The 24660-nt window shown below is 52.6% G+C and overlaps 1 protein-coding gene across 4 annotated transcripts in view; it reads right to left on the reverse strand.

Annotated features, from left to right (window-relative positions):
* MYRF (myelin regulatory factor) overlaps positions 1 to 24660 on the reverse strand; it is a 43317-nt gene that overhangs the window by 9906 nt on the left and 8751 nt on the right. For all 4 annotated transcript variants that reach the window (XM_083863471.1, XM_083863470.1, XM_083863468.1 and 1 more), the window contains exons 2-14: positions 16681 to 16768; positions 15625 to 15954; positions 13054 to 13115; positions 10310 to 10631; positions 9795 to 9967; positions 9426 to 9549; positions 4277 to 4472; positions 3604 to 3680; positions 3000 to 3110; positions 2636 to 2726; positions 1608 to 1808; positions 874 to 982; positions 330 to 439 (exon numbers count right to left, since the gene is read on the reverse strand). In XM_083863471.1, the coding sequence (XP_083719597.1) occupies positions 330 to 439; positions 874 to 982; positions 1608 to 1808; positions 2636 to 2726; positions 3000 to 3110; positions 3604 to 3680; positions 4277 to 4472; positions 9426 to 9549; positions 9795 to 9967; positions 10310 to 10631; positions 13054 to 13115; positions 15625 to 15954; positions 16681 to 16768 (1994 nt within the window). The remainder of the gene's footprint in view (positions 1 to 329; positions 440 to 873; positions 983 to 1607; positions 1809 to 2635; positions 2727 to 2999; positions 3111 to 3603; positions 3681 to 4276; positions 4473 to 9425; positions 9550 to 9794; positions 9968 to 10309; positions 10632 to 13053; positions 13116 to 15624; positions 15955 to 16680; positions 16769 to 24660) is intronic.

The raw sequence follows: 24660 nt of genomic DNA on the forward strand, positions 1-24660 counted from the left end.
GGTTGGGAAAGGTCAGGAAACCAGGTGCTGCAGGTTATCCTGACATAAGCACCTTATCTTATCTAGGAAGGGGAGATTAGGACTGGGATCCTCCCTGCAGGAAGCTGCCAACAAGGAGCCCTTCCCGAGGGAGATGCTGCCAAATTTCACCAGCATCAGGCTGGCTCCTCCCTGCTCCTACCCAGGGCTGCTCCCGACTTCTGGAAGACCTGGTAGCCAGGTCTGAGACTCATCTAGGAGCATTTCCCAGGCATCACGCGTTCCCTCTTCCATATCCAGCTCCACGATTCCCTCGAGCCAGGCCCCCCAGCCTCCTGGCTGCCACAAACCTTGTTCACCACCAGAAAGTTCTCTAGAGTTTTCCCATTGGAAAAGACCAGGTCTCCAGTGTCCTTCACAGCTTCCGGGAGGATTTCCTTCACCTCCTGAGCGATGACACCTGTGTGCAGATGGAACAGTGGGACAGGATCATCCTGCACCCCTGGACACTCCAGGAGTGACATCAGAGTGTCCCTTCCTCATTCCAAGCTGTGCAGGGCTCCTTGGAGACCCTGAAAGGGCAGAGGATGGTCAGACAAGGCAGCTCCCCAAATTTTATGGATAGAGATCATCACATAGTGTACTGGGAGAAACCTTCTCCCCGTGAGAAGTGCCACCTTCTCTCCCACTCACTAAAGAGGGAATTTCATTCGATTCCTTAATTTGGGAGGTTAGAAGGCCCCTCTTGCCCACCCCACACCTGGGAGGCTGCCCTGGTACAGAGCTGGGTACAGCCCCTGGGAAAGGCAGGGAATTCCTGTGGGACATTCCTGTGTCAGAGGCGTATTCCCGTGGGACATTCCTGTCTCACAGGTGTATTCCCATGGGATGTACCTGTCTCAGAGGTGCTGTCAATGCCCACCGTGGCTGCAAACTCAGGTTTGTAGTTGTAGTGCACCAGCCTCATCCTGGAGATCCGCTTCAGCTGCTCTGTGGTGTCCACCTGGGACAAAACAGGCACACGGAATTCCCAATGGGATATTGCTTCTCAAATCCCCACCACTCTGTGTCCAACCAGGACAACTCACTATGGCCCATGGGAATTCCTTTGGAAGATAGCCCTGAACCCTGCTCTGAGCAGCCATAAGGACAAACACTGGGGCTAATGTCCAGGTTGGGACAAGATCCTTGGACAGGGAAATCAGGATACTCAGTCTCCTTGCAGAACCAGATACAGGGAAGAGACCGTTCCCAAAAATAGGTGACATGATTATATCCAGCTTTTCTGGACAGGCCAATCCAGCTGAGAGGAATTCAGAGCACAGCCAAGCCTCTCACCCTGGCTCTGGCAAGGCCCAGTGTGGTACCTGCCATATTGACCATTTTCCCACTTGTTTTCCACCTTTTTCCCACTGTTTGCTACTTCTGGCTAACACTGGAAGAGTCAATATTCCCTAAGACACGGTGGACTGGCTGTGCTTGGGACAGAAGGAATTCTAAGGCACTTCTCATCCACTCTACAGCCATAGGATCATGGAATATCCCAAGGTGGAATGGACCCACAAGAATCACTGGAGTTCTTCAGACTCCCGGTGACCCCGAGCCTGGCATGTTTTCCAGGTTCTCACCTCCTGGATGTCCTCTTTCACTCGGACATCTGAAGGGTGCATCAGGGACCCCATGACCTTCACATTTCCATGGACCACCAGGGCTTCATCCGGGCGGTCCGTGTTGATTCCCACCCGGCCGTGGTGGAACACTGTGTCCGGGAGCTGCGCCCGCTGCCACAGCACGTCACTGTCACTCTCAAACTGCCCCGGGTTGGAAGCCTGTGGAGAAACAGGGAAACAGGGACTGACTGAAGAGCAGGGAGGAGAATGCTGGGAAGCAGAGATGGGGAAGGTTGGCCCTTCCTGCTTCCTCTCCTCTCCCTAAAAGAATATCCTTGTTTCCTTTAGCTGTTATCCCAGCCATCAGTGTTCCAGCCTCTCAGGACAGCAGGAAACAAAGTGACATGGATGACACTCCTGGGTCCCAAATTCAGAGCTTTCCAGACTGCCTGCAATTCCCTAAAATTCTGCACTAGCCATCCTGGAACTGACAAATCCATTGAGGACTTCTCATCTGAGGTCCCTGTTTGGGTTTTACTAACATTTTGGAGCTGAGGGTTCCAGTGAAACCCTGGGAGAGCCTGGGAATGGTGCCTTTCTTTTCTTGCTTCTCTGCCTCCTTAGGACATGAAAAGGTGATGTTCTGGGAAAGTGCCCAATTTTCCTGCATCTTCTTGTTCCTGCTGCAGAGTTCCAACAACACTCCTCTCTCATTCCCAACAACTCTACTGGACACTGATCCCATTTGGAGAATGGGGTTCCTTCCTTATCCTGTTACAGGTTCTTGAACCAGGTATGGAAAGTCTAAAGCCAGAATCCAAGGATGGACTGGGAAAGTTACAAGCAAGGCAGAGAGGTGGGAAAGGTGGGAAATCAAGTTTGGAAAAGACCTCTAAGAACATCAAAGTCAACCCAGCACCACCACTGCATTCACCACTAAACCATTACCCCATGTGCCACATTTTCTGAATGTGTGGAATGTGAGAAACAGCCCAGGATAGTGCAGCAGAGGAGTGTGGGGAGAGAAGGAGGAGACAGGGATTTACCCGTACGATGATCCGCTCAGATATGTGGGCTGCCAGCGTGTAGTTCTGGTTCTGGGCATGGGCCTGCAGGGCCACCACCAGCATGAAGTACCTGCCAAGGGACACAGCTCAGGGACACATCCTGTGCTGGGAAGAGCTGGATCTCTGTCCCCTCTGGAGCACTGGGCACCACGGTGAGCTCACAGCATTCCCTCTCCTTGTGCTAGGTGTCCCCAACCCCTCCCAGAGCAGGGACACCCTTCTGGGACCTGCAATCCAGGCCCTATTCCCACATCCCAGTCCAACCACTCTGCCCAACCCAGGGACAGGCAGATCCACAAGATTCTCAGGATGTTCTGGAGGAGGTCCCCATGTCCTCCCTCACCTCTGGTCTGGGTTGGGTTTGCCTTTTTTCCTCATGTTGTTGGCCGTGGTCTCACTGAAGTGCAGCCGCCCCACAGTGACCTTGGTGACCTGCTCTGGGGGCAGGTTCACCCTGGAAGAAAAGGAAAACAAAGGAATGAGTGAGGATGGTGCCTGTCTGGAAATAGTGCCCATCTTTTCCCACTCCTCTCCTATCTCTTCCTGCTTTAGGTGGGAAGTACACTGTTTTCCTGCACCTGGAGGCCTTGGACTCAACAACACTTCCCTCATTCCCAGCTGGACACTGCTCCAATCTTGGGACCTGCAACACATTCTTCATGCCCTGAAGCTGCTCTGAGTAACCAGGTATGGAAAGGCTGGAGCCACAACCCAGAGAGAAGGGCTTTTTCGGGAACAGCCAAAATCCTATCTCATGGCCTGATTCCTATGAACTGGGCACAGAGCAGGGTTAGGAATGCAGAGAGAGGGAAACAGGGGAAAACTGCAGAGTGTGACACCCACATAGTGGAGTGGGAAACCTCCAACTCCACCATCTCCCTACCTTCTCTTGCTGTTGCTTATTCCCTGGAAACACAGGATGTTTGTTCCCACACGGATATACTCACGTGACGGGGTTGAAGGGCCGTTTGCTGCGGTCCGACTGCGACTGCTCGATGTTGATGGACTGGTTCAAGGCCTCCAGCTGGAGAGAGGGATTTGGGAATGTGGCACAGAGACCTTCCCCTTCCCAGCTCTCTGCCAACCCTTCCATGACTGGGTACACCCAACTCCAAACACCCAGCCCGAGTGTGGGCATTGTCCAAGTGTCAAAAAAGTTGAGGGTGGAAGGATCTTCCCAAAGTGCTTTTATCCCTCCAGAGTCAAAGGTGAGTGGGAATTGATCCTGAAGATAGTCAGACTGAGCCCGTTTTAGGACTTGTATTTCAATTGCCTCAGGGAATGTTTAGATTGGGTATTAGGGAAAATTCCCTCATGGAAAGGGTGGTCAGACATTGAAACAGGCTGGCCAGGGCAACTGTAGAGTCACCATTCCTAGAAGGATTTAAAAGCTGTGTGGATGTGGCACTTGGGGACATGGATTAGTGGTGGCTGTGGCAGTGCTGAGGGAAGGGCTGGACTCCATGATCCTAGAGGGCTTTTCCAACCTAACCAATTCCACGACTGTGTGATTCCACACATTCCTCTACTACATGAAGAGGTGGTGTTACCTGTTCCCAGCCACCTCCCAACCCCTCTTTTCCCAGCTGGATCCACCACCATCCCTCAGCTCTCACTTACCTTCACTCCGTGCAGCTTCAGGTAGAAGCATTCCAAGGGTTTCAGCCCCTCAGGAGTCTTCACATACTTGGGATCGCCGAGCATCCCGATGTACACGGTGACCTGGAAGTGGTTCTTCTTCTGGCACACGAAGGCGTCATCCCCCACGGAGAAGTTGAAGCCCTTGTCGGCATCCACGCGGTATGTGAGCATCGGGCTGGGAACAGGGACCAGGTGAGACCAGGAGTTTCCCACAGAAACTCCAGATATCCCCATCCCTGGAAGTGTTCCATGCCAGGCTGGATGGGGCTTGGAGCAACCTGGGTTAGTGGATGATGTCCCTGCCCATGGATTATCACTGGATGCTCTGTAAGGTCCCTTCCAACCGACATCATTCTACAGCTCTTCCCATTCAGCTGGGAATAAATATGGAGATCCCAAGTTCCAAAGCCTGTCCAAAGTCTGGAGCATCCCTTTAATGTGGCTGACTGGGAGAAGCAGCTCAGACTGACCCACACCTCGTGGCATTCCCAATGTCACCTTCTACCAGGCTGTACCCCTGTATCCTGAATTCCTGCTGAAATCACAACCACCTGCTCTGGCTGCTGTGGAAAAGCTTCCAGCTCCCAGTGGACAGCTCCAGAGGAGGAGGAGGAGAGGGAGGAGGAGGGGTTCTGGCTGCTCCATGAACACACACCAGCTGGAAAGGTTTAATCTACATCTCCTTAATGGGCTGGTTTCCATGGGAATCAGGAAAGTATGTGGCCTTTGCAGCAAGTCCGTTTTCCTCACCATCCACAAAGCCCAGTGCTGGGCTAGTGGGCCCTCGGAAGGGGGAAAGGAGCTGCCTCTCATCCCACAGAACACCCAAATCCCATTGTTTTTAATTAAGGAACAAGGCATGAGGTAAAGGGAGCTCAGCCCAGCTTTGGATCTCAGGCTTAAAAATTATAGAGTACTTTTCCCCCAAAACCAAACTATTTCTGACTTCCGCCCTCAGAAAGACTGGAGCAACAGGAGGGGAGGTGGACAGACTGACAGTAAGGAATGTGTCAGAACTTAGGAGACCCTGGGAAGCAGGAGATAGGGATTCTTCACTGGCATCCCTCCTTTTTTTTTCTGGGTTAAAACTATTCCCCAGTGCAATCACCTGAGAAGTTCACATGGATGAGAGCTGGGGGTGATTCCAGGTTGCCATGAGTAATTCTGGGACTGCCACGAGGAACTGCTCACTCCTTATGCCCCAGGGAGTTGGGAATGCTGTGCCATGCTCCAGACACAAACCAGGTGGTGGGAGCAGAGCACTACCTTAGCCCAGAGGCACGAGAGGAATTCCCCAACCTCCTCCCAGCCTCAGCCCTGGATTCTCCATCTGGATATTCCTGACTGGGATATGCAGCTGAAGCTGACCCAAGCACCCTCATCTCAAGGGTGGCAAAGCCATCCCTGACTGTTTTTATGGCTCCTGAGTGTTCACCACTCTTCCCAATGTTTTTAACTGGCAAAGCCAAGGAGAGGGAGGATCTGTCCAAACTTCCAAGCCATGGATGCTTCCCAAACCGGAAAACTGATGGCTGCTAAATGTGTGCTGACAGAGGGGAGACAGGCAGGCTCTCCCTCCTCTCCTGGAAATTCCAGGTCTTCCACAACCCCTTCCAGAGGCTCCTTTTCACCGATTTTCCCATTTTCCCAATGGCTGTGGCTGGTGCATCCCCCAAATTGGGATCCCTGCAGTGGGATTGACCAGAGGAGAGAAGCTGCTTTCTACACTGGCTTTTCCAGGGAGAGTGCAGGGGCCAAAGGGCAAAGCGTCAGGAATAAAACATCTGGGGTTAGATGGATTATTTGATCCTGAACATGCCCACCGACAGGGGCATATTAAGGCAGGACAGAAGGGCAGGATCAGAGGAGGTTTTTCCTGATTTCCAGGGAATTGTACTGGAATTTGGCCAGGGCAGGACAGCAGAGGGATGCTCATGTTCCCTCATTTCTCCCTCCCTTCCTCCCAGGTTTTCCTATATCTAAACCACTCCTAAGACATAATATTGAGAGACCCCTAATCCAAAGACATTCCCTAATTCCATGCATTCCCTGTTTTCTTTTGCTTCCAGGATACAAACTCCAGCTGAGCAGCAGGACACTGTATTCCCGCCCACACAATCCCACCTGTGTGTCCACACTATGGCACTCCCTTCAGCTTCCCGGGATACATCCATGATCCATCCACCAGCACCCCATATCATATAAACCAAAACACATCCAGCAGGTCTGGACCACATCCCAGTGGTCTCCATTCCCTTGGTGAGATCCAGGATGTGCTGCACTGCAGAGTTTGGAGCTGTTTATCTGGACACTTCTAACAGCCAAGGGGTGCAACCCCAAAGCCCCAGGATTAGCCCCCAGAAAACACCAGTTAGCTGGATTGGAAAAGAACAGCACCTTCCCAGTTTCCCAGTTCCAAGGCTCTGGCCTCAGCACGGAGATGTTTCCATGAAAGGCTGCACTATTCCCAGCTGTCTTCCCTCAAACCGAGAGAAGGAGGAGGGAGCTGGAATTTATCGGAGCTCGCTGTCAGGGAGATGAATGGCTCCTTCTCCCAGGAGTAAATTAGGGAATTGCCTGGTTCCAGGCCTCTTTGGCTCCGCTGCTGGAAACCAGCTCATCCTTGGAAAAGTTCAGAGTCTAAAACCACAAAATCAGAGCAAAAGGCCAAAAAAATTCTATGTTATCCATAAAATTAATCCAGGGATTTCTGTCTCCTTCAACAACACAAATTCCTTGGCAAAACCTGAGGCACAAGCCTGGAATGAAACCTAATCCCTACCCCATCCCCTTATAGAACCTAATTTTTTGTGTGCAAAGGGAGGAAAACCTGGAATAGCATTAATTGTATTTTTTGCCCTGTAATCGTTCCCAAGAATCTGGTAAGAACCTGGACAGCTTCCCATGCTCTCCCTCCTTCACCTCCTTCCTGGATGCTTTTCTTAGGATCAAGAGTAAGAAAAAAATCAGATAATTCAGATGATTCACATTCCTGAGACCATGAAAAGGTTTTGGGCACCTGGATCACAGGGAACTCAAAGAGCACATCGAGACTGGGGACAGCTTCCAGCAGAAACCACACTGGGAATGGCTGCTCCTTGGAAGCTAAATTGGGGGAATAATTATGGATCTGGATTTGGATGCTGCTTGTTTGCTGAGGACACCCAAAAGCAGAAAGGAAGGAGACAATTCCCACCTGCCAAATTTGAATTAACCAACTTAAAAAATGCCATCACAGGAGCAAGGAAAGATAGATTTTTTTTTTGTGTGTGTGTTTGTCATAGATTATCCTGGGAAAGTGCTGCACTAGGATAATGAAGGGATATTCCTTTTAAAAAGAGATGTAGGTCCACCTTGCACAAGAGCAGAAGAGTCCTCTGAGGTAACGTGGAGCTAAAAATTAATTAATCAACCTTTAACCCTTAATTCCGCTCAAATCCAGCACCACAACAAAGCCCACGTGGCTTCCTCAAATCTCCACGGCGTCACCTCAATGGAATTTATTCCTTACACAACGGGATGACGACCTCAATGTCCCAGGAGTGGGTTTGCTCTGGCTTTTACCCTAAATCCTGAAAGCAGGAATTAGGGAAGTGATCCCAAGATCCAAAGAGCAGGACTGGTTTTGTAAATGTTCTTCAGCAACTCCTCAGAAAATATCATGGAGTTTATCTCTGCCAATCCACCTGGGGACATCAAGGTGCATGGAAAATCTCTGGAACTGGGATGAAAATGCCTGGAAATGGCCTGGGACAAGCTGTGATGTGTTTGGGATAGAAAATCATTTTCCCAGAGCAGGAAGCAGTGAGAAGGAGAAGCGAGGCTGGAAAACCAAAGGATAAGAGGTGATGTGTCCAGACAGAGGTCAGAGCAGGTGGCAGTAAGATTTCTGCACATGGAAGAGGGATTTGGGAAAGAGGATCCATGGGAGATTCTCAGCTTTCCCCATCCCACCATCCAGAGAGAACAAACTGGTAGTGGAGAGCAGGGGAAGGTGTGGGATAGCTTTGGAGCTGCTGATATTCTTTTATGGAAATGGCTTGGTAAACCAGAAGGAATTGTCTTCCCAAATTATCCCTCTCCTGCTGTGGGGTGGGAAAACAGCCACAGAGTCCAAAAGAAGCGATCAGCTCCAACAGAGCTCCATGCCCTGGCACCATCATGAAAGACAGGATAAAGACTGGATGAGCAGATTTGTGTGGGAAAGCTGGGACTCTGCCCCCACCCTTGGAGCCCTTGGCTCACATTCTCAGGCAAAGTGTGATCCTAGTCCCGGGTTATCCACAGGCACTGGAGCATTCCCTGCTCCATGTCCCCCACAGGACCTCAGCTGGTTGTGTGGAAAGAGGGAGGGAATTGGGAGGGAACAGAGGGTCCCCTGAGGGGTTCCTGGAAGCCATTGCACTGCTTGCCAGCTCTTTGTCACCTCCCAGGAATGCAGGGAGGATCCAGAGTGATTTCCTCCTGATCAATCCTCCTTCCCAGTGTGCTGTCTCCACCCTCTGCTGCCTCAATTCCCAGCCCACCTTCCCACTTCTCTCTTCCCTGTCTTGCTCATCCCAGCCTTTCTCTCTGGCCTGTCCACCACTTCCTAGATTTCCTAAATCTCTTCCCTCTCTTTCCTTCCTCCTCTGCCCACCCCACCCCGCCCTCCCCCAACCACTCCAGCTCCTCCAGCTCCTTTCCATGCTGCTCAAGCTGTCTTGAAGTGGCTCTGGATGACCACCAGCCACCCACACTAGGAATTCACAATCCTAAATTTAAAATCCAGGATCCTGGTAAACCTAGGGAGGGGGAAGTGATGCTGTTCATCCCAACTTTCCTCAGGACAAGGCCAGATTTGCCAGATTTGCTAATGAAGCCCTCCTTGGTGAGCAAGGTCTGAGTGGCTGCAGAATTGTCACCAAAGCTCCTGGAAATGCCTTCTGCTATTCATTAATTATCCATAAAAAGTGTGGAGGAGTAACAATCTCAGTAGGAAAGGGGCAGTGGAGAGCATTACTTCTCACAAAGCCCAGCCCAGGGAGATCCTTATCCCATATTTTGAGTGGGATGCTCCCAACCCCAGTGGCTTGCCATTTGCACGAGGAATGCAAATCTCACTTTTTCCAGCAAAGGAATTACTCACAGCTCCTTGTAGTTGGCATCGTACAGAGTTGCCCATTTGTTCTGCTGGTGTGGCTGCCACTTGATGGACTGGAAGTTGGGGTCCAGGTAGGAGCCGTTCAGGCTGTCGTTATCCTGAATCAGGCCTGCGGAGAACGTCAGAATGGATTGAATCCTGATTTTACCCCCTGGGCTGAGTATCCAGAGGGGTGGGAGCCTAAGGAAGTAACTGGCACTGCCGGAAGCTTTCCTCCTGACTGCTAGGGCAGCACCAGATCCAGGCCAGGGGTAAATCCCATATCTTGGCAACATCTAGCAACCACCTTCCCCCTCCTCCCACACCCCTGGCCCGGTAGGAGCAGGGTTGGAATTCCAGGGATAATGGGGGTACCTGGTGAGAGTGCGCCCGGCTGGTGCCAGGGAGGTGTCTGGATGCGATCGGGATTGAGTGGCATGGATCCCATTCCTGGCTCCTGCTTGATCAGCCCGTTGAGCATCTGGGCATTGAGGGTGTTGGGGGGGGACTCGGAGTGTTTCCGCTTCTTGGCGGGATGCACCGGGAGGCTGTGGATACCGCCGGAAGGCTCAGCAGGGAACGGAGATTTGGGAGCTGACAATCCCACAACCCGTGACCAGGACAAGTGGGATCTCACATGGAAAACACAACATTCCCACAGTGCTGCCCCACCTTATCCCACCCTGCTGAGTCTGGGTCACCCATGTGCTGAGCCATGTCTTTGATTCCACAGAATCCCAGAATGGTTTGGGTCAGTAAAGCTCATCCAGTTCCAACCCCCTGCCATGGGCAGGGAACCTTCCACAGATTTCCCCTTGTTTGTTCCTACCACTGAACCCCCACACACCTCCAGCTCCCATTCCCTGACCCCCGCCATTTCCAGGCCTTACTCTGCTCCGTGCTGCTGGAGGAGCTGGTGAAGCATCTGGGATTGCTGGGCATGGTGGAGCTCAGCGGGCGCCATTCCCGGCCCGACGCCATATGGAGGCATCAGGGGTTCGGCCTTCAGGAACATATCCCGCTGCAGGCCAGGAAAGTGGGAATTGTGCTGTGGCTGAAGGGGGTGAGGGGGTGGCGGGGGCGGTGGGGGAGGACCCTGGAGGTGAGGGGGTGGAGGAGGAGGAGGGGGAGGAGGAGGAGGGTGCTCCAGGCGGGAAGGGGGAGTCATGTGACACATATTTTCAGGAGTCATGGTCCGGAGGACGTGAGGATCTGGAAAAGGAGAAAGAGCCAAAGGAGTGTCCATTAGGAGTGCACTGATCTCAGGCCCAGCACTGACCCAGTTATCTTGGATTCCCAGGCTGGATGAGGCTTGGAACAACCTGGGCTAGGTAGGAAGCGTCCCTGCCCATGATAGGGGATTGGAATGGGATGAACCTTAAGGTACTTTTCCACCAAAACCATTCCAGGATTCTATCATTCCATGGGACAATGAGAGAGAAGAGACAATGGAATGACCTGAATGCCCCCAGGACTTCCAGGGAGGATTTCTGAGTGGATACTTTAAACATTTTAACTGAAACCAGGAGGAGACTTTGATCCCTGAAATTAAATAAATAAAAAAGGAACATTCAAATGCAATCCACCTTTCTCCTCCTCCATTTGGAATGGGATACTAAAGCCATTCCATAATTAGAGTGGATTTGACTACACCAGCAGCAAAATAAATGTGTGGGGTGTGGAGGGACATGCAAATCCATGTCCCTTCCTACTCTGCTCCTCATTACCTCAACATTCCAGATCCACTGATCCATGATTCCATGGGCAGGGATATCTTCCACTCTCCCAGGTTGCCCCAAGCCCACTCTCAACATTTCCAGAAATGAGGCAGCCACATCTTCTCTGAGAAATCCATTCCAGGGCCTCACTGCCCTCACAGAGATGAATCCCTTGCCAGTGTCCCATCTAACTCTGCCCTCTGGCAGTGGGAAGCCATTCCCCCTTTCCTGGCATTACATGCCCTTGTCCAAAGGCTCTCTCCAGCCTCCTTTTACTTCACCAGGACAAAACCCATCTGTTTTTCCAGTAGGGAAAATATCCTTGATATTAACCCGTGCCTTCAGGTGTCCCCACAGGACACCACAATCCTGGCAGGAATGAGGGACTGACTTCTGGGACATGAGAAAACCACAGGGTAGGAAGGGACAGTAACTTTGTTTTAAATGCAAGACAAAGCCTCTTCATGCTCCAATGTGGAAAACTGGATGGAAAACGCATCCAGGGACTGGCTAAGCTGGGCACACCCTCTGGGAAGACTGAAAGGGACGGCAGGGAAGGATCTGTAGGATCTTTCCAGGCTGAGCTGGATGGACTTTGGCCTCAGAACACCCAGGCAGGGGTTGAGTAACAAGGCCAAAGCACTTGACCAGGAATGGGAAAACTCCTCCCGTTGGAATGTTTGGAAAACTGGAATGTGTTTGTGCTGGGTCCTCCTGCAAAAGGCTGCTGGGGCAGGGCTGCTTCCACCCATCCTGCCCCCTTCCAAGGGTTTCTGCTTCCTGCTGGGACCTCTCTCTGCCTTTTCCACACGCATGGAACTGGATTCCTCCTTCCAGGCTCAATCCCAGGCCAGCCTTCCCTTGGGAGCTGCCTCAGGGACAGCCCAGCCAAGGATAGGCAAGTGATGTGCTTGCCCAAGGCATTCCCAAATCCAGGGAAAATCACCTCTGGGAATGTGATCCCAGCTTTGTGGGTGCCCTCCAGAGCCTCCTCTCTTTCCCAACTGAAGGCTCTGAGCACTCCAAGGCCGCTCTCCCCATGGTGAGCAACCCGGCCTCTTTGTTATATTTAAGGAAGGGCCAGGAGGAATTCCAGGGATTTTTTTTAGCAAGATAAACAGAACTCTTGACCTCTTCCATGAAAAAAAAAAAAAAAAAAAGAAAAAAAAAAGAAGCAGGCACTGTTCCCGGTGGGGACTGGGCTGGAGCCTGGGGAAGAGGGTGCTCCTGCCGAGGGGGAAGGGAGACCAGAACAACCTTCCCTCCTGCCTTTCCAAGGAGTTTTTCCATGGAAGAACAGTGAAGGTCACCAGAGGGATCAAACAACCCTCGGTGGCTTTCCTGGGGGAAGCCAGTGACCCTGGAGGGGGTCCCATCTCCCTGTGCCAATTCAGTGGGAGCATAAAATCCTCAGGATCAGCTGGAGGGGAGGGAAAGGCTGGGAAGGAACTTACTGGAGAATGGCGGGTTCATGGCTGCTTCCCAGAGCCGGGTTCCATGTCAGGGGCGCGTTCCCGCTCCGTGTTCCAGAGGCAGAGGGCAGGACGAGGGGAATGACGGGCTCCACATCCCACCCTGCCACAATCTCCCCGCACCCACGGACTCCCACCACGGATTCAGTGTCCGTGGATTCTGGATCCCCACCACGGATCCCGTGTCCGTGGATTCCCAGCTCTCCTTCTGTGCCAGTCCCTCTCCCCTTTTCCAAAGCCAGGAGCGGAACAATGGGCGAAAGCCGAGGGATATTTACTAACTGATAATCTCTCCACGTAGTGCAGCCGCCTGTTTTCTCCCGGCTGATAAAGACTGCAGAGCCAACCACTTTCACGGAATAAAGAGGGGGTGGATGCTGGATTTGGGGTTTGGATTAGGATTTTTTTTCTCCTCGCCCCCTTCTCCCTTTTTGAAGCACTTACCGTTCACCTGCTGAGGGGAGTAGGCTTCCGATCCGGAATCCGGGGGAGAGTCCGGCAAAGTGCTGTGGAGCAACAGGAAAAGAGAAGGGTAAGTAATTTTAATCCAGTTTCCAGCACAACCAAGAGGTCCAGGTGAATCCAAGGACCCCCCAGGAACTGACAGGGAATCCCAGGTGCACCTGCAGCAGATCCCGGACACCCTGAGTGTGTCCAGCTGGGATTGCCACCGCTGTCACTGTTTGCACTGGAGTTCAGGAATAGGGATGTTTTGTTGAGCTGACAGTGAGAATTCCAGGGAAAAGAAGCCAAACAGAAAATCTGCTGTCTGCTTCCCATGGAAATGTCACTGATCAAGTGGAATGCACAGAGCTCTCTCCCCATCCTGTTCCAGACCAGGTTGGAAAAGGAGCAACCTGGAATACTGGAAGGTGTCCCTGCCCATGGCAGGTGCTGGGACTGGATGGGCTCTATGGTCCCTTCCCATCCAAACAATTCCATGATTCTGTGAAAAGGGAGGCTCTGGGAGACCTGGGAAGCCCATGGGATGGATTTGACCTGTACAAACCTGAGCACCACCACAGCTCCTGCTGTATCCTCCTGGATATATTCCAACATCACCAGGAGCAGGATTTGGCCCTGACTGTGAAACACAATTCAAAAAAAGGTGGGAGCCCACTTTTCCAGCACATCCATGGCTAGGGATGGCAAGACAAGGTCCTGTGTGGTGGCACAGCAGGGACAGGCAGGGAGACCATGGCACATGCCCATTTTCCATGGGAATTCTTTTCACCCATCCTACACCATCAGGTTTATGGACGTGAAATAATCCCAGACAAATCCCTGTGCTTCTTGGATGAAAGCTGGCCAAAAAGCAAATGAACAGGGAGGAAAAGCACAGGACACACTGCTCCAACTCTGCTCCTGACAGCAACAACAATTCCAAAAGCTAGGAATCAGGATACAGGATCTTCCTGGACCAGAGAAGCCCAAGGCCCATTAACTGGATTCTCCATGGGAAGTTGCACACAGCTGGGGCTGGAGAGGGATGAGGTAGGGTGATCCCAAAAAAACCCTTGCCATGCTTCCCTCATCCTCCACCTTCTTGTGGAGCACCTTTCCATTATTCCCTTCCTATGCCTGGCTGGAGCATCTATTCTCAGCCTTATTTCCAGGCTCTTTGCAATGTGAGATCTGAGTTCAAACTGTATTTCCGATGGATTTATCGGGGTTTATTCACCAGCAAACCAAGTCTTGGCCAGTAACAAAAGGGGACAGCACAATTCAAGGAATCCAGGAGGCTGGAAAAGATGGACACTGCAGAATTCCCTCAGGGAGGTAGCATGGATGTGCCCAGTCCAAGGAAAGGGTTTGTTGGTATCCACTGCATTGTCCCTGAGCACATGATGGGATGCTTGGGCCAAGAATTGGACTCCATTATCCTTGTGCGTCCCTTCTGCGATATTCCATGGCTCTCCCGTGGAAAAAGGGGGAAGAGTCATTCTGGCATGCTGAGGGAATGCTGCCATCAAAGCTGATCCAGTTCAACTACATCCAAACAAAGTCTACACCTCTGACAGCAAGGTGTGATCTTTACTCATGACATCCTGCCAAATTCCAGATGTATCCAGAAGAAAAGGACATAACAAGGCATCACTTTATGCTTTCGATTCCCCCTAAGCTCCAAGTATCCTTCTGGGATCACTGCAAGGGAAAAACCCCTGGTCTGGGAATAAAAGAAAGGGCAGATTTTTTGTTTTAGCTTTCTGGGATGTCTTTCCGAGTTCACCCAAAAGGTGAAAGTCTTTGGCTGAGTGTTCCCAAATTTGGGAATCCCTACGTTGTGCTTGCTGGCAACACTAGAGGGCACAAGGCAGAGGAAGATAGGCCAGTCCTGGAGCCATCCTGGCCTCACTGTCCTTGCATCCATAATCCCATGGGAGAAGGCTGTCCAGGGCCACCACCACCTAAAGATCCAGGCTGGAGCACAGCCCAGCACCTTGGGATCTTACTCCTCCCCTCCTTCCATCCCAGAGAGCAGGAACCACATCCTTTCTTCTCTTGGGAATAACTCTCCAGTTGGGTCCATCACCAATCCTGAAACCTGTCTTCCCTCTTCCTCAGAGCTTGCTGAAAAGGACACATCCATCTCAGATCCATCTTTTCCTTCTCTGGAGCAGATCATCTACAACATTAGGCCATGAGAAGAACATCTCCCTGCCCAGTGCAGCAAACTATCCTCCAGGATAGTCACGCCAACATCCTGGAGACTGAATTCCATCCCGGAGACTGAATCTTGTCTTGTTCCAGTTTATTCTGTGCTTAAAAAAATGCTCCAATGTTGTTCCGCCTGTAGGTGTCCAGCACAGGTCTCCAGAACTGTACAATGGCGTCAGGGATTTTCCAAAACAAGCTTTTGGGAAGCTTCAGGAAGCTCCACTTGTCCAAAACCAAGGACTTACACAGAGCGACGCTGCCACCCGTCACAGCTCTGTGGGACCCTCCAGGTGCCACCAGCCTGGAGAAGCCTCATCCCAGCACCCACCCTTATCCCATGGCCCCATTTCCGCTTACCCAGGTGCGTAGGATGCCTTGGGCTCTGATTTGATTGGAGGGACCACGTTGCTCAGGCAGTGTCCGCCCAGGAAGCCCTTGGGCACCACCATGCCATTGTTGTTGTTGCAGTTGAGGTGAGCTCCGTAGGCGGCTCCTCCGCAGGGATTGGCCAGGAGAGGAGCATGCCGGACGGGGAGCTGGCTGCTGGCGGGAGGGAGGTGGAGGGGAGCACTGGGAGAGGGATTGCTCACGCTGCTGATGGAGCTGGCAGGAGGAGCGGGGATGCCGGCAGAGCTGGAGGGCTGGGGGTGCGTGTAGCTGGTGGGAGCAGGGATCTCAGGGAAGCAGCTGAGGGAGAAAATGGGACAAACGTCAGAGGAACAGGTCAGTGGGACTGATGGAAGAATCTGAAATCCACCCAGGAAGTTTTAAAGTGCTCAGGACAGCAACCTCAAGGAATGTGTAGCCAGCAGGATCTGCTCACCATGCTCCAGCTTTACAGACCAGCTATGCCCAAGAACCCACCCTGCTCCCATATTCCCTTGGTGCTTTCCAGGTCTGCTCCATCCTCCTTCCCAAAATCAGGATACACAGGGACATCCTTCCCTTCTCCACACTCATGTAGTCCTGGGGATTAAATCTGAGCTCCGAGCACTCAGTTTAAGGAAAAGTGTTTATGGTACCCATGTGGGGATAAAGAGAGGGAACAAAAAAGACTGGGAAAACTCGAAGCTAAGAAGGCAGGAGGAGACAGGAGAAAGGGCTGGAAAGAACAAAGGAGCAAAGAGCAATCCAGGAAGACTCTGGAGCAGCAGAGGTGATTCCTAAATGATTCCTCAAATTTCAGGGCTGGAAACAGGTTTCCAGAGAAGCTGTGGCTGCCCAATCCCTGAAAGCATTCCAGGACAGGCTTGGAGCAACCTGGGATAGTGGAAGATCTCCTGCCCATGGCAGGGGTGGAACTGGATGAGTTCTAAGGTTCCTTCCCACCCAAACCATTCCAGGATTCTGTGATCTGTCCATGGAAAGTCACAAGGAATATCGTTCCTGCTGTGGAAGAAGGGAAGCACTTACATCTCCGGAGAGTCTTCCTTGCTGATGTACTCTTCCAGGATGCTGGTGTCAATGTTGGATGGTTCCAGAGCTCCATTAATATCGTGGCCTGGAGGGGAGAGGAGGTGGAAGCATGAGCTGGGAGAAGGACAGGAAAGGGACTTGGAAACACCACCAGACCCTTGCACAGTCAAGGAACCAATCTCAGAATCATGGAATGGGTTGAAAAGGACCTTAAGGATCATCTCATTCCAACCCCCTGCCACGGGCAGGGATGACTCAGTAGATCCCTGGGAACTGCCAGCTGTCCATACCCCACTGCATCCCAGTGTAAAGCCTCATCCCAGGAGATGGGGCACATGGAACAAGCCAGGGCAGGGACACAGATACATGGTGGGGACCAGATCCTTTGGGATCCCTTCCAGCTCAGGACATTCTATGATTCCCTTTGGACCCTTTGCAGAACACACTGGAATTTCCCCACCATGGCTCTGGATCAGCTCCCGACCTTCCTCCCTCTCCTCTGCTCCATGGGCAGGCGGTGGATTTCCCTGTCCTCTCTCCAGAGGGCTCCTCCTCCCCTCCCTGCCCTGTTCCAGGGAAGCTGGGCAGGGTTTTGTTGACAGAAAATCCTTCCTTTATCTGTCTCTCCCAAGTGGGAGTCCAGAGCCTCCCAGGGCCGGAGCTAGCCTGCAGTGCCAAAGGCATTGCCAAGAAAGTGGAAGAGAAGATCCAACTCCCCCCACTCCTATAAGGAAGTCACTGAAAGACCATCCTGAAAGAAAGACCCCATGTGAAAGCCCAGGAGAAGCCCCTGAGCCCCTGGATCCCCCAGGTTCCCGGGAAAGGTCACCCGCTGATCCGCAAAGGCCGGCCCAGGGGGCTCCAGCCCACCCTGGCCAATTGCAGCTCTCCCTCTGCAAATCCCTTTCATACCAAGACAGGCAAATCGGCAGAAATAAATCCAGCTAGGAATTCTGCCAAGTGGACAGGGTGTGTGTAGATACAGGGATCTCTGCCTTAGAAACCTTGGCTGGAGAGGGGGGGAAATCCCAGGTCACTGTTAATTTTTGGGACATCTCCATGGCAGAGTCAAGGGACCTGGGGGACAGGGTGAGGATGTTCTTTCATGTGAACACGGAATCCATCTGGAGCAGGGACACACGATGCTGCCTCCTAGTGAACACCGTGAGGAGAGGACAGAGCAGGCAGAGCCTCTGGGATCTCCAGCTGTGCCAGCACCTCCAGTATGGAGCTGCAGATCCCAGGGAAGCACAGGGGTGGCTTCTGTCCCTCCACTGTGACAGCCACATCCTGTTCTGAAGTTCCTGGGATGTGGGAGCTCCCCGCTCTTGTTCTCAGAGTTATGGGAGGCTCACTGATGGCCATCTGTGTGTCCCTCACTCATCCCTAAGGATTTCTGCCATAGCCTGCTCCCAACACTTCACCACAAACACATCTCCCCAGACAGCTCTTCAAGCTCTCACCATGATCCTGTAACGTCCCCAAACCTCCTGCCAGGTGGGTGAGAATCCTCCCTGTGCTCTGCTGCCTCCTGCTTAGCCAAAATAACCCCGAGCTATAAATCACAGGATGTCTTTGGCAAACACCCACCCCAAAGGCCATCAGGAAACTTCATCCCAAGTTTTGGCATTGGGATCCATGATCAAAGCAGCAAAAAGGGCAGCTGACCAGTTTTTGTGACTCAGCCTGTCCAAGCAACGTCCAACCCCAGAAGGTTTCCCTCATACATCCAAACTTCAGAAGCTCCTCTGTGGTGGTAGAGGAGCCCAGGAACCCTCCAGGAAGGATGAGAAGACCTCTCTAGACAGTAGGATGCTGTGCTTCCCAACTTTCTGAGGGTGCTGAGGCCCTGGCACAGGGCGCCCAGAGAAGCTGTGGCTGCCCCATCCCTGAGGCAGTGTTCCAGCCCTGGTTGGATGGGGCAACCTGGGATAGTGGAAGGTGCCCCTGCCCATGGCAAGAGGGTGGAACTGGATGAGCTTTACAGTCCCTCCAACCTAAACTATTCCAAGATTATTTTGCTTCCTTGAAGTCACCTTGAGGAGGGCGAGATAAGCCCAGCAACGTGAGAGGTGTGTCAGGGCTGGAGGGGGATGTGGCTGCCCACCAGAAATCAAGGACCTTCCTCTGCTCCAGGACACTGGGATTTGCACAAATCCAGAGATATCAGGGCAAGGACAAAGAATGTCCCACTGCCCGGAGCTTCCATGCAGCCAGGCTCTTACCAAAGCCAGCTTACGTGATTAATTAAAGCTAATACTCCTCCATAGTCACGAGATCCCAATGGCACCGGCATTCCCTCCCCCTCCCAAGTGGGGATTAGTGGGAAGCCACCAAGGAGGGAAGCTCAACACCCACATGGCTCTGCATGGGACAGGCTCCTACATCTCATCCCAGCAAAGAAAGGAGGAGCCCAGGGAAGCACTGAGTTCATCCATCCCAAACCTGCCAGGTACCTATATCCTATCCTCCTCCTGTCCCTGGAATTGCCACCCTGCTCTCACACCATGTCACCGCTCCACTTCCCAACCCTTCTCTGGGAAAAGAGCCGTGGCAATCCCAAAAAAAAACCCAACCTCTGCCTGAAGAACAAGAAGTTAAAACCCTCGGCACCCTTCTCGTAAGCAGAGCTGGGCGGGCTGAGGCCCCCGGACGTGTGAGAATGTCAGGAATCCCAATGTTTGGACTGGTTTTCTCTGCCTTCCCCAAGCCTTCCAACACACTCCACATCCCAACAGAGGTGCTTCCGACCCTGATGCCTCCTCCCTCCTCCCACTGGCTCTGTCCCTCCTGGTGGCACCCTCCTGGCTCCTTGTCCCAGTGGGCACACAGGGCAATAGGGCTTGGAAAGAGTTAACAGAGCCTGGCCTCTGTGAACTGTCATATTTACAGGTCTGAGGGATTTAACCTAGAATTTTCCTGGAGTGATAGGCTGAGAAGTTTATGGAATTTCTATTTATAACAGTCTCCCCTCCCTCTTCAATTCCTACTTTGTTGCCTGTCTTCAAATCACCCCTAATCCTGCCTGGGTCACCTGGGGGTGGGAGGAAGGGAGAGAGCTGGAGAACTTCATCCTGGGATGCGCTAACACGAACCAGATGTGGGAAGCTGGAGATGATGACGAGGTCAGCACTCCAAAGGGGCTGGTGAACATCAGCCAGGGGTGGGGGGACACCAGGGAGGAGGAGAAGGAGGAGGAGAAGAGGTTGTGCCAAGTCCAGAGCTTCCCAGTGCCATTGGAGCCGTGTACAGGAGAATTTTCAGGGAAAACTGAGGCACAGATCAGCCTGGGAGGGATCAAATATCCAAACTGGTGCAGGGTGGAATAGGATCAGGACACCCCAGAAGCTTCTGGTTCCACGTGGTCCCTCTCCTAATGGTCCTCTAGCGCATGCTGGAGCAGCAGTGGGATAAATGGATGAGCAGGACACGAAGCTTTACCAGGAATCACCTGGGATGCCACAGCAGTGCCAGTGCCTGGCAAGGCAGAGATCCCTGGCACATCCCCAGGCTCATCCCTGTGTCCATGCACCAGGGCTTGGTTGTGCAATCCTCAAGGCAGGCTGCAGCATCGGCACATTCCCGCGGCCCCGCGCCGCTCCTCACCCCCTTCTCCCTCCTGCCGTGTTTATCCTTCGGCCCGGGGGGATTGGCTGCCGGCCTGGCCGCGAGCACCAGGAATCCGGGCCGTGGCAAACAAACCAAACACCGCCTAAGCCCGGGGAGCCGCAGGGCCAGCGCTCGGCTTTGGAGCTCCTTCCTATCCTGGATGGCTCAGTCACACAGGGAGAAGCCGCTCCAGCTGGGAATAGCATCCCATCCCATGTCTGCCACCTCAGCAAACCCAGAGAGACTTGGGCTGCACACCTGGACACAGCTGCTTCCATAAGGAACAGCGGATAATGTCCCTATTGCCTTATGTACCCAACCCTGGGCTGCTTCCTTCCCCTCTGGTGACCCTGGAGGAGCCCCTGGCTCCCCCTGGATCCCGGCCCAGCATTCCTGCTTAATTAATGCTCTTTATTACCTGACTGGGATGATAACCAGCCCCCAAACGGGCGCCTGTAACTGGAGTGGGACATGGAGCCAGCGCTCCCACAGCTCCCCAAAGACCACCCCAGAGTGAAGTCTCAGCTGTCCAAGGCACTTCCAGGGAATCCCAGGCCTTTCCTGTGAACCACAGCCCCTCCTCATCCCTTTACTCTCATCCTTTGCTTCCCTCAGGAATACATCCTAGAGCAGTTTCTCTTGGATTAGGACACCTTTTGTTCCTCCACATCCCAGCCTGGCCCATGACCCTTCCCATCACAAAAGGTCGGACTGTCCCAGGCAATGCTGAGGTTCATCCACCCCCTGTGTCCCATCCCAGGGACATTCCCTGGACAGCCCATCCCCAAGAACAGCCCTGTCCTCCCAAAGCAAAGGGGCAGCTGCTGCATCTCCTGTTCATAATGGAGCAAAAACCACAAGGTCCAAATTCCAACTAATTCCACACCAAAAACACAGCCAAGGATGAGCTCTGGGATCTGTGGGATAAGATCCCAAGGAAAACACCAAACTGAGGGATAAGGATTTGGGGAGTTTATGAGAAATTGGTTGTCATGGAATTAAAATGAACTGATCAACCGAGCAATGGATACAGGCTTGGAACAGACACATCCCTCCAAACCTTCTCCATGAAGGGGCCAGGATTATTCCCGGCCCACCTGTACCTGACTCCCTCCTCCCTGGGGGGTCTTGATGAGTTCCCAGCCAACATCTCTGCTCCCAAATCCAATCCCTCTGCATTCCTTGAGAAACTATCCCATGGCCAGGCAGAGCAGGATGCAGGGAAAGCAGTGATCAGGGACAGAGATACAGGACACTGGGATTTAGTCAAACCCCCAGGCTTAGGGAGAAAAGAGCATTTTACAGGATGTCCAGGAAGACTCAGGGGCAAAAAACCTGGGTACACAGCAAGCCAGCTCCAGAGGCAAAACACTTGGAATAATTAACTGGCCTGATGGGAAGTACAACCACACTCACGGCAGGGGGTTGGAACTAGTTGATCTTTAAGGTGCTTTCCAACCCAAACCATTCCAGGATTCCCTGAATACCCAGTGTCCAGAGGCAGCAGCATCTCCCCGTTCCCTGGAAAGTTCTCTCTGCTCCTACATAATCCCACAACTCCTTAGCTTACATCCACAGACGAATCCACACTTGGCAAAAGCACCTTTGGATGAGGTGGACAAGGCCTTCGGAAACACCCCAAACTCAGGGATAAGGGGATAACACCCTCCATTCCCCATTCCCAAGAGGACAAAGGGTTGGTGGGAGACATCCCAAGGCACAGGAAGTGTGAGGAGCCAGAGGAAATTATCCTGCTGTGCCATGGCAAGCCATGGGCAGGTTCCTTGGGAAGCTCTACAGGAAAAGGAGGCAGAAAGGATGATCCTCCCTCCCAAACTTCCCTCCCTCTGAGCACCTTCTTTCCTCCAATCCTCCTGGAATTTCCCCCATCTCCCCAGAGCCGTTCTCCCTCCTGCATCCCTTTCTCCTGGCAGCTCCCCACCCTTGTCCTGGCTTTTCCCCCCGCCCTTGCCAGCTGTGAACCTTGGCATGGATGGAGCCATTGTCCTGGGAGAACGGGGGCCGAGGAGGAGGAGGGGAAGGTGTGAGAGGGGACACAGAGGCGCGTTTGTCCCTGTCCCCGCGGCCGTCAATGCCGCGCTTGTCCATTCATGCTCTCCGAGGGCAGGAACAGCGGCTCCATTTGGGAGGCTCCAAGGTGCCTGTCCAGGGGGGCACATTGCCCTGTTTGTTTGGAGACAACGCCTTTATCTCCCTTCCTGGGATGAGGGTGTTGGAGCAGGGACAACAGGACCGGAGGAGGACACTTCATCTGGCGGCTCCCGCTGCACGCGGCCGCGGCCTCATCCCTGGGGACAACAGGGATGGGGAAAAGCTCCTGAGGATCCCTTCTGCTGAAGGGATCACCTGACCTTGTTTTATCCAGATTGCAACTCTGGGGGGACAGGAGGGACATTTTCCATAGGATAACACAACGTGGATGAGCTCCTAGACACTGCCGTGGTGGTAAAGACCCATATCCATATCCCACACCATTCCCTCAGAGTGAATTGTTGCCAGAAGGTATTAAAAAGTAGTAATATAATTAGCAGCTACATACCAGCACCAAGAAGACACTCGATCCAGCTGCCCAGAGCCTTCCCATGCTCGGCAGTGACTAAGAGAGGGAATACTCAAGGAACCACAAGGAGCTGACAAAGTTGATGGCAGATCCTGAGCTGTGATCCCGCTGATCCTCTACTTCCAAGGAAGGAACCCAGGGGCGCCAGCCCTGGACACTGACCTTGCTGCAGGGCAACACTGTGGCTCTGGAAAGGCTCTTAGGGAATCTGGAGATCCAGGATGAGCCACGATCAGCCCAATTCTAAGACATCCACACCACACACACAGGGAACTCAGGATAACTCAGGATTTGGAGAGGTGCTGCCTCTCCTGGAAACACCCCCAGCTCAAAACAATCCTTAGGGAGGGAGATTAAGAACAGAACAGCACCAGGATACAGGAGCAGAGGCAGCCAAGCATCGCCGGGAACACTGCGTCCAGATCGGACACATCATTCCCTCCCTTACAACTGGGAGGCACTGAGGTCTGTCCAGACTGGACAATCTCCAGAGGAGACTGGGAAGAAAAAGCAGAGCCATTTATCTAGATGGGACTTTTTCCAGGGCTTGGGAAGGGCCATCCCAAGTTTTGTGCAAGCACCACGGATCTTTCACAAGGAGGAGCATTGGGTCACCAGGGTTTTCCTGCTGCTCACATAGCTGGGACATCTGCTCCAGAGTTGTCTCCCAAGAAAATCACAAGGGGTGTCAAAAGCTTCCTCAGCCATGTGGCACAAAGCTCCCGAGGAGGATCCCACTTTTCCCAGGATCTAACATGACCAGTAGAAGTGGGACAGGTCCAGGGCTGTCATTCCTGTCTCCATGATCCCATGGCAGAGGATGGAGTTGGATGCTCTTTAAGGTCCCTTCCAAACCAAACCATTCCAGGATTCTACACAATTGAACTCATTACTGCAACCCCAAAATTCCCTAGGGATTACTGCCATGCTGGCTATTCCTACATCCACCTTTTACAGTGAACTGAGGTTTCTTAAAAAAAAAAATAAAATAAAAAAAGCCCTTGTTTGCCTTTTCTGACCAACTCTGAGCCATCCTGGAACATATTTCCTGCTCCAGGGATTTAGCAAACACTTCCCAGACAATACAGCCGAGATACCAAACGTGCTGCTTGGATCCCATCCATCCCGTGGGCTCCGTGGGTGTTCCCGGGATCACTTCAAAGTGCTGGGCTGGCTGGAGAGGCCCAAATCCAGAGGGAAGGCTCCTGGCATGCTGCTTGAGGATGTGCCACAGAGATGAGAACATCAGGAGGTCACTTGGAAAGGTGAGAATGAGTCATCTCCAAATTAAATACTAGGCACAAGGATTTTCCTAGCAGAGACCCCCAGGAAAGGAGCGGTCAAAAAAAATCCAGGAGGACCTTCTTCGTCTCCACAACTCCCTGGCAGGAGCCAGGTGGGGGGTCAGGCCCTGCTCCTGAGGAACATGGAACAGGATAAAAGGAAATGGCCTCAAATTGCACCAGGAGAGGTTAAGACAGAGCATTAGGGAAAATTTCTTCATGGAAGGGGTTGTAAAGCACTGGAACAGGCTCCAGTGATGGAGTCCCCATCCCTGGAGGGATTTAAAATCTGTGTGGATGTGGCACTTGGGGATAGTGGTGGTCTTGGTAGAGCCAGGGGAACTGTGGGACTGGATGATCCCAGAAGGCTTTTCCAACCTAAATAACTCCATAATTCCATGATCTCTGCTCACAAGGGGTGAAAAACTCCCAGGATTCCTGCCCCCTTGTTTCTGTTCAAACCCCTCTGCAAGGGATTATTCGTATGCAGGAAAGGAAGAGGTG

The sequence above is a fragment of the Zosterops lateralis genome, assembly GCF_965231275.1.
Source record: "Zosterops lateralis genome assembly, chromosome: 6".
NCBI lineage: Eukaryota > Metazoa > Chordata > Aves > Passeriformes > Zosteropidae > Zosterops > Zosterops lateralis.